The 9,828-nt window shown below is 39.6% G+C and overlaps 1 protein-coding gene across 1 annotated transcript; it reads left to right on the top strand.

The window, feature by feature from the left end:
- The first annotated feature begins 1,184 nt into the window (after nucleotides 1-1,184).
- Nucleotides 1,185-4,890, top strand: LOC309706127 (proline-rich transmembrane protein 3). Its single transcript, XM_082532385.1, has 3 exons — nucleotides 1,185-1,259; nucleotides 1,996-2,489; nucleotides 2,824-4,890. Exons 2-3 carry the CDS (start codon nucleotides 2,012-2,014, stop codon nucleotides 4,461-4,463), a joined length of 2,118 nt encoding a protein of 705 aa, XP_082388511.1. The 5' UTR covers nucleotides 1,185-1,259; nucleotides 1,996-2,011; the 3' UTR covers nucleotides 4,464-4,890.
- The last annotated feature ends 4,938 nt before the right edge of the window (nucleotides 4,891-9,828 follow it).

Raw genomic sequence — 9,828 nt, 5'->3', positions numbered from 1 at the left:
AAGGTGGACCTAGACAGATGCGCTGTGTGCATAGGCTGTGTCCTCTACACACTGGATTGGAAAGAGTTAATTCCCACACTCGCTGCAGACTATCTCTGACTCTACAAGGGCTCTCTTATGGCAGCGTTTATGTAGTATGTGTACATTTTTCTTTAACTGCTTAACATCTTCCAGGGTGTTGGCAAGACATCTAGGGTTAAGGATAGGTTCTTGTTAAATGTCCACCCCTGTTTATAGACTTTAAAACACCCAAATTCTGAGTCTATTATAATTAACCCCTTGAGGTCTCTCATCACAAGCAATGATCCTAGAAGATGTAATTTAAAAAGAAAATGTCCAAATTCTTTGCAGTAAGGGGACAAAATTATTTTAACATATGCAACAGAACTATTTTTTCCAGTATAATATATACTGGCTTTTCTCCAAAATACAGGGTTACGTTTATGGTTTGAGGCTAAATTGGGGCTGTCAGCAAAGATGACTTGGAACTAAGAGGGTTCATGGAAAAAACGAAAGTCATAATGCGGTGAATCTTCATTTGAAATGTAACATCTTCTAGTTTCTGAAAATCTGCCTGTTTAGCAAAATCTAGCCCGAACACTATCACCATGGTGGACGTTAAGAGGAAAGAAAGCTGATCCATTATTGATAGAGAAAAGACCACAGGATTCATCTGAGTGGTGACTAACACTCTCCTAATTTGATCATAAAGCGTAAGTCTTTCACATGCACACTCTGGAAAAATAATAAGCTAGTAAGTTGGCATGAAACAGCTTACTTGGCTCGTGACTTACTGGCTTATCACTGCAGGTGACTTTATGCCACTGTAAGAATCTTAATGTAATCCTTTTGAGAAGGATTTACCTTTAAACAGCTGCCATTAAAACAAAACAGAAGGCTTGTAGGTTGTTATTAACAGTCGGTCATTTACAACTTTGATTTTCATTTTAAAATCCTTCATTTATGAACACTGCAAACAATAAACAGGAATTATTTATTCAACTTTTTTTCTCCAGAAATGGGCCATGGTAATCAGGTCTTTGTTTTACTAGCGACATAGTGATGGAAAGTTGCCAAGTAACCAGCAGGTGCAATAAGCCGTTAGTTAGTTGTGAGCGCGCCAGTCAGTATGTTCAAGGCTCACTGTGATGCACCTTGTGTATCACCTCAGAAATCAGGCTTTACACATACTTTTACCAGAGATGCAGCACAACCCGTGATGCACTAAAAAGAAAGCAGAAAATAAGACTTGATCGCAGGTAAGTCAATGAGTTAGACTGATTTGACAGCTGAATGATGTGTTGTCATGTGTGTTTTATACTTGTGTTTGCCTGAATCATAACTGAACTATGAAGGGGTAAAATATTTCAGTTTTTCAGAGTTTTTCTGGATTCACAGCATTTTCTAGTCTTTCTAATTGCATTTAGATACCTATTGTTTACACTGCCTGATTTATTACTGAAATGGCTACTTTATATTTTTGGTCCGACTGACTCATATTGTGAACAGTTTTTCCAAAGTTGTGTTGTAATTTTGCTGATTCAAATGTGCATTTATTGTAGAGGGTGCACATCCTCCAGATTACACGTAGAAAATATTGTCATTTAGAACTGAAACATAAAAGTTCGTCTGTGTGAATCTAAATATATTTAATAATCATTTACCTCCCCATTATGGCTGTGAAGAAAGTGTTTCAGTGTTTATTTCAAGGTAAAATCAAGTTTTAGCCATCTTGACATCAATAAATATTTTTAGTACATATGTTTGTGTTTACCAAAGCAGTTTTTGATTATTTAGTTGCTGTGAAAGTGTGGCAACAAAAGAGGAACTTTTTATTAAAAGAGGCTTTTTATTATCTTGGTTGGCTGAAGTTTTGCGTTAGCTTCAGAAAAACTGTAAAGCATATTTTTAGACTGTTAATTTTAGTGCTAGGGACATTAGGAACCTGAATGCATGGAAACGTGTTTCAGTGCTTTCGCTCTGTCTTCTCTACAGATCTTGGCTGTCAAAAATGGGGCGTCTGCTCTTTGTGACACTAACCGTGTCCCTCTCTTCACTTGGAAGCCTTATTCAGTCTTCGCATTCACCATCCAACTCTGGCTCAGTCCAAACAACTCAAAGTGGAGCCAGAAACAACAGCAGCCTGGACAGCTTGGCCAGGGAAGTAATCTTTCAATCAGAAAGCCCTGTAGAAGGCAGCCGGTATAGTGTTGGCAGCATGGAGTTGCAGCAACTCATCAATCAGGCTGTCACTCCATTGAGCAAAGAAACCCACTCTGGGTCTGGAATCATAGTGGGGACAGAACCCAGCCTGCACCACTCAGGGCCTCTGGACCAAAGAGCTGACAAAGCTAATACTTCAATTACAGGAAACACTCACCCCAGTGCACCCGTAATCTCAGAGGGAGCTCTGCTGGAAGGCGGCCACATAACAGCAGAGCGCTTACAAGAGAGTCATACCTCTGCTGTGAAACACAACTTCCCAACTCGTAAGTAAAGCTGTGATATGGAAGTGAAGTAGCGCACATAGTGCATTACTTGACGTTTTTCTTTAACTGCATCAAATTGTCAGGTGGTCACAGTGAGATCTAGTATAAAATTATATCCTTCTTTTCACATTTTTGTATGAAAAATCAAATTTAAATCTATTTAAAAAGCAAATAAAGTAAAAGTGATTGATATTGGATCTTTTGGTTCGATGTAGCTGTCTGTGACACTGCATGCTGTGCAACTATGCTGGTAATCGGGCTAACAGTACAGTATGTAAAAATTCACCATGAAATTATTTTTAATTAAAAATATAAAATCTTCTCTTTCTTTCAGGTGGAGACCGCCCTAAACTTCCTTTCCATACCAGTGCGTTTACTTCCATGATAAATTATAAACCTTCAGAACCTGGAGGCCCCTGCGTGCTGGGTGTTGGGCCGTGTATTGTTCTTAAAAACTTTAATGGCACCAGTCTGCTCTGGGACGACATGAGGCGCACACTGGCGTTTGCCTGGGAATTGCACGTCTTTGGGTCTGCCAGCCTTTTCTTGCTGATGGCTTGCCTGGCAGTTGTGGGGACGGCTGGAGCATGTACGCTTCCTCGGCCCCTCTGTTACACCCTGATCCTGGCAAATAGCTTCCTAATCATGGGTGGTTCTTTGCGTACCATCCTCCTCATACTTGACCCCTATGGTACCCGTCAGATTCTGTCTCATGCCACTCTGGCAGCGCTACATAATGTTCCTCTGCAGCTTCTTCTGTGGGTGCAGCTTGCTCTCGCTCTGGTTACACTGAAAGGGTTAAATTTATTACTTTTCCCACTAAAGCTGCAGCACCCATGGGTGGTTGGAGGGTTTGGTATATTTCATTGCTCTGCATTATTTGTAGCCGATCTATACTCTTTAACTTTAACCCCTGCTGTCCCTCTTTTGCTACAGACCCTTTCCCTCTGCTGGGGCCTCCCATTTTGCTTGGGGATCCTCACAAAGGCCCTTTCCAATCTGCAACCCTTTCTCAGGTCCTCTTTACCACAGTGGGCTCCTTCACAGAGGCCCGAGAGGCGCGGAAAGCGAGTCATAGCAGGGTGCGCTTTCCTTGGGGTGCTATGCTGCAGCCTTCAGATGTATAGTCTCTTCTGGCTTTATGGGCTACTGGGAAACTGGAGGCGCTTTGGCTGGGGCTGGTGGCTGAGTCAGTTCTGGGCGAGACTCCTTGAGTTAGCCTGGGGATTCTCTTTGCTTGTCCTGGGATCTTGGATCTTCTGGACTCCATCTAAGGGTCACACAAGGGGTGATCATGTGCAGAGCAGAGTGGAGGCATTCAAAAGAATGGAGGATAAAAGCTTTTGGGATAGGGTGTTAGCCACTGTGTGGAAAGTCCCACTAAAAAAATCAGATAAAAGCTGGGAAGACCTGATGCCAAATAACTGGTCCAAATATAACCTGTCAAAAGCAGGTATCAGCAACAACATAATGTCCCCATATGATGATCGAACATCCACCCAAATATCAGAGCACAAGTCTGATCCTGGTAGTAGCAGCTCGGACTCTCAGGCAGCATTGCTGTGGCAAAAAGTTGGTGAACGTGAGTGTATTCTTTCACTTATAGAGTTTGACATGCGGCCCCCATCTCCTATTAACCTCAGGCGCAGCATTGACAATGCTTTTCACCACGGACAGCTTGTAGCAGGGAGTCTGTTCACACCTCCGCCTCCCTCATGGACAATGGGCACCAATGATGAAGACGGTGGTCTAAAACCCTTCCCTCCAGCTTTTATCAGCTACGGCTGGATGGACACAGAGTCCATTTCGGCATCTCTAGACCATTTCCAGGCCAAAGAACCAGTACAGTCACCCAGTGCTGCATCTGAAAATAATGGCAGCAGTGAGTCTAAAGCTGCTGCATACATGAGAGAGGAATTCTCTGCAGTGATGCATCAGCATTACTGGTCAGATGACGATGTCACAGACCTCTAAGGACATAAACTTCTTTTACATAAACTATCATATTTCTTTTAGTAAAAACTGTTTACTATGGGTGGGTTTGATAATGCAAAAATACAGTCAGTATGACCTGAAATTTGTCACTTTTTATGTGATCTTTATGTTTTTGAGAAGATGATGGTACTTTCACTTAAATAAATCTGTTGAGTCAGATTTTTTTCTCCTAGTGAATAATATGAGTATTTAATAATAATAAAGGTCTAATATGTTTTGTTCTGTCAGTGTTATTTGTGTATGTAGGACAGATGACCTTTAATTCAGCAGGTTACCATCTCTTATCTGTTGACATCTGATTAGTGTACCAACAGCGACTGGATGTTTTTACTGTCTTGTTTGTAAATCAATTTGAATTTATATGAATAATATGATCAACAATAAATTTAGAAATTGAAAGAATAAATTTTGTGCTAACCATGTTTTACATCATACCAAATTTACTTTTATTGATTTTGCCTCAAATATGTGTGTGTGTGTGTGTGTGTGTGTGTTTGTGTTCAAATCATAATAATGGCAGTCAGCATGGAGGTGTAAGGATGTAATCTTTTAGTAGATGTTTAGATCACTGAAAACTGGTTTACGTAAAGCTGAAAAACCGAGAAACAGAAGATTTTGAGAAGAGGTGAAAAAAAGAATAGAATTTAAACATTCGATTTTAGACATGGGTGTGGGTAATTATCCCGAACAAAAGGGAATTAATTAAACGTAGTAGCATTTAGTTGTGTTATTATTCAGCTTGAATTGTTTGATATAACTACCAGTGTTAGAAAAAAGGAATCTATTGGGAAGAACTCAAAATTTTCAAAAAGTCATAAATTGACAAGAAAAAAAATTGTACAGAGACAAAGTGGTAAATTCAGGATTAAATAAAGGCACATTTACAAGAAAAAACCTCAGAAACATTTGAAATTTTCTGAGTTTTCTTTTTCCTGCTGAATTTGGAACTTTTTTAAACCTACATTTTGTTTTTTTTAATCGCAAACTCGATGGTTATTTTTCCCATAAATATTTTAATCTTCTTATTTCTACTTTCAGTAGCCCCAATGCATATGTCGTAATGTCGTATTTCTCAGTGGTGCGCAAACACAAAAAACAGGATAACAGAGCTGATTAGTCCAGTACATGCTTATCATACACAACAAAGACTTCTCCCGCTACAGGTTGACATGGCAATGAATGATTGGTCAACAGTTTGAAAAGGGGGTGGTTCTGGAGATTACCTTTGAAATCATTTTACAAAAGCACCGTTATATAATAATTAAAGGTGTGATGCCTTGCCTCCATTTGCTGTATGTTGCAGTGACAGTTTCTCAATCGTTTTTCAAACTTTGTGATGATTTGTGATGATGATGCAGTGGGTGCTGTGCAAACACCTGCAGCAGTGTGATTGATGTTTAGCCTAAAACTTTGCTGACATTCAAATGTGACCATCAGAGTGACTTAAATTGGTAAGTTTCAATAGCCTAAATACCATCTCACATCTGTCTTATTAAAGGTGGTGTGTCCGGCGACTCACTGTTTACTTTTAAACAAAAGATTTGTTAATGATTAATTTTAAAATGTAAATTATTCATTTGGAATAGATCATAAAAACCCAGCAGACCACATCAATCAAATCAAAAAGTCTGAATATATTTAATATTCTAATTATTCTAAATCAAACACTTTTCATTTAGTGTATGAATATTGAATATGCATTGATACTATTGAATTTAGATTCACTAGATTAAAAAAAAAGATTAATGGTTAATAATCAGATATTAAAACTACTGGAGTGTTTACACGTGTAGCATCTGTGGATCTATTGTTAAACAGTTTTCTGAACAGTTGACATTTACTGCACCTTCTAATTGATGCATGTGCTCACAGATCAAGGTGTGATGGGCCCTCTTGTGGTCAAACATTGTAAACAAACATTTACTCAGTTTATTTCCTTGCAGGATAAAGAATATTCACTCCTTCCTTTATGAGCGGATGGTGAGTTTTTGGTTACTTGCCTTTTGCTACCCAACATTAACCCTACTACAACACCAATCGCACCTCCTGGTGAAAGTGGTCAGGTCCTGCGGCAGACTCAGTACCCTCAGTTCCCAGTGTTTCCACAATACGTAGTTCCCACACTTATCACACATGTTTATGGTATTCCCTACTACATCCGTAGCTTCCCTCAGGTACCGTTGCAAGCTTTGTAAACTAAGAAGTGCCTGCACTTCCCTACCCTGAATTCTCATTTAGGCCTCATGTCTTGTTTCCCAGACGTGAACTGCCTCTCCATAGTATCCACAATATCCATTTCCTCTGTTCTCACAATTCCCTGTGAGACCTGGAATTTTCCATCCCACAACCCCATCTCACCCTCTTGCCCCTCCTCCATGACTGTGGTTTTTGTAACCATACCTGTGGCCACAAATGATCACAAGTCCAATAAGTTCCCCACTTGCCTGTTTCTAGTATTTTCTCAATATACTTTTCTGCCATTCCCTAACAAACTGCTCGTATCTCCAAAGGATCAAACTCAAACTGCCGAGCATCTTAAACCTGTAAATCCAGAAGCCCACACCACAATACCCGAACACTCAGACTAACCAGATGCCTGTGGTGTGTCCATCAACATACTGCTGTTACTATGTCAACAACAGTGTTGCCACCGCTCAGAAGCCTTTGACTCAAACATTTTATCATCCACACCCTTACAAGTAATGACATTATGTTCCTCGTGAGGCTGCCATGCCAGTATTTCCTGATCCTTCAGCCACACCTCTTACCAGCACAGCTCCATCAGCTCAGAGAATTTCAGCCTGTCTGCCGTGTTTCCTCTTTGCCCTTTCCTTTATCATCGGAGGCCAAAACTGGATACACAATCATTGACTGAATTTGTTTAAAACACTCATACTCAACTGTTTTGTCGTGTTTTTCAGTCAGTCCATCACCTATCCTTTGGCATTCCTTAATGTGTACATTTATGCAGGATTGCTTTCTTTCATCTGTACGCTGTGAACAGGTTGCTGTACATTTTACATTAACTCACTGGCAACTGGATGACAGTAAATTATTTTCAGTAACTATGTTGCTGTAGTTTAAGTTGCAGTAAAATTACTGTAAATACTTTTTACATTAACTTAATAGCATACAGCTGCCAATCTGCCAGTAACTTATTTTATTTTATTATTCAGTCTGTAAGAAAATTATTGTATTTGTTGTTTTTATTTATTTTTTAATTATAGCAACAGAAGTGTCACAAAAGTCACTCTAGTTGAGCACTGCAAACCACATCTAACTTTCCATAAAATAAAATATAAAATCACAATTAGTCACGAAGACCTGTCACTACAAGATGCTTTTTAATTGTTAAACGTACAATTAAAACAAATTACAACAAATAACAATTATACTCATATATGGCGTCTTTTCGCTTGGTCTTAATATTAATAACTAATAAACACGCCTGGCTGTCCTAATATCTGCGACAGTAACACAGTGCTCTTATCATATCAAATCAAACATTCACCTGATGATGGTATGAGATGCAGAAACAGAGATTCACTAAAGTTATTAGTATTAGCTATTAGTTTAGCAGCATCACTAAAATTAAAAACATGTTCTACAAGCTACCTGAAAAACCTTCAGTTAATCCAAAATAATGCAGAGAAAGTACTAACAAGGGATAGAAAGAGACACAATATTGACCCAATATTGGCTTCTCTTCACTGACTCCTGTTAAATCCAGAGCTGAATTTAAAATCTTTACCCTCACATTCAGGGTACATTCATAGAAACATAATCCCAACAGAAACTGCTCTCAGGCTGCAGGCCTGTTTTTAAAAGTAGAATTCAACGCAAAGCCTTCAGCTATCAGGCCCGTCTCCCTTCTAACCAGCTCTTAGTTTGAATTTGAAACACAGACACAACCTTTACTTTTAAGATTAGGTTTAAACGTTTCTTTTCGATAAACCATTTAGGATCAGATGACCCTGAACAATTGCTACAATAGGTTTAGGCTGCTGTGAGACCTCTTATGACACTCTGAACACTTCTTCTCCACTCCACTCTCACCTCTCTACACCAGCCTGTGTTTATACACCACTACTGCGTGACATTAAACTGTATTTCTTTTGTCTCCTGTAGTATGTTTTGGCCCTTGTCTCACTTTGTTCTCCTTTATTCTTTTCTCTTTCCCCTCACTCCCCAACTGGCTGCCGCTCCCCTGCCAGAGGTTATGTCTTGGTAAAAGAACGTTTTTCCTTCCCACTCTTGCAAAGAGGTAGCTCTTAGAGATCGTCTGATTCTTGGGGTTTTCTCCGAACAATAGAATCTGTACCTTACAATATAAAGCACCTTCAGACAGCTGTTGCTGTGAATTAGTGATTTATAAATAAAACTTAATTACCTCAGAGCCTGTCAGGGGGACAGCAACCTTAGCAGAGATACCCAGACCTCTCTCTCCCTAGCCACGTCCTCTAGCTCTTCTAGTGGGACCCCATAATATTCTCAAGCCACCTGAGTGACTTAATCCCTCCACCGTTTCTTGGATCTGCCTCTAGGTGCCCTCACAGTAGGATATACACAAGACGCCTTAATTAGGAGGTACCTGAGTGTTTTAACCACCTCATCTGTCTCCTTTGATGTGGAGATATTCCTGTAAACTTAACTTGCATGGTTTCTTTCTCAAGATGAATGTTGTTTGATAACAGAATAATCTTAAATTTATCTTCTAGTTCAACTGATTGATAAACCCAAAACTGAAATTCTGCATCTATGTTGTCATTAACCAGTCACATTTACATATATTTAGCACAAAAGTAAGGAAATATGTGTTTGGTCTTTCTTTGAGAAGAATGCTTCTTGGCAATAAAACTTATGCCACTGGAAAACCTGTTTATTTTACCTGACATGGTGACACATCTGTAAGGAAAATGCATTTGTGAGTTGTGCAGCAGACTTGAGTATGTTGGTTGCATCCATGAAAAACTGGCCGAAAACGTCTGTGCCAGAATCAAACAGCTTAATGTTTTGAGCTTCTGGTCTTTATCAGGACTGGTTGTTGGCAACATGTGCGCTGTACCTGAACATGTGGGTGAACATTATGTTCAGCGTTGAGCCCAGAGTCGGCCTAGCAATTAGATCGTAGGGTCAAAGTATGGAGAAGATGCAGAGAGAGAGAGGTAATTGATCTGCGATCAGTGGCAATCACACATTTCCAAGCTGTTTGGCACTGGGAGAGACGTTTTGACAAACTTTTCATGCAACCCACAGACTCAACTCTGCTGCTCTAACCACAAATGTATTTGCCTTACAAATTTGGCTCCATTTAAAGGGATATAAACAGTTTTTTTTTTCAATG

The sequence above is a fragment of the Aulonocara stuartgranti genome (assembly GCF_965226115.1).
Source record: "Aulonocara stuartgranti genome assembly, chromosome: 5".
NCBI classification, from domain to species: Eukaryota; Metazoa; Chordata; class Actinopteri; order Cichliformes; family Cichlidae; genus Aulonocara; species Aulonocara stuartgranti.
This window is presented reverse-complemented; position numbering and strand designations above follow the sequence as displayed.

Coding starts and splice junctions, on each gene's coding strand:
- LOC309706127 (XM_082532385.1), top strand. CDS start 2,012: ATGGGGCGTCTGCTCTTTGTGACACTAACCGTGTCCCTCTCTTCACTT. Junction 2,490..2,823: donor GAAACACAACTTCCCAACTC/GTAAGTAAAGCT, acceptor TCTTTCTTTCAG/GTGGAGACCGCCCTAAACTT.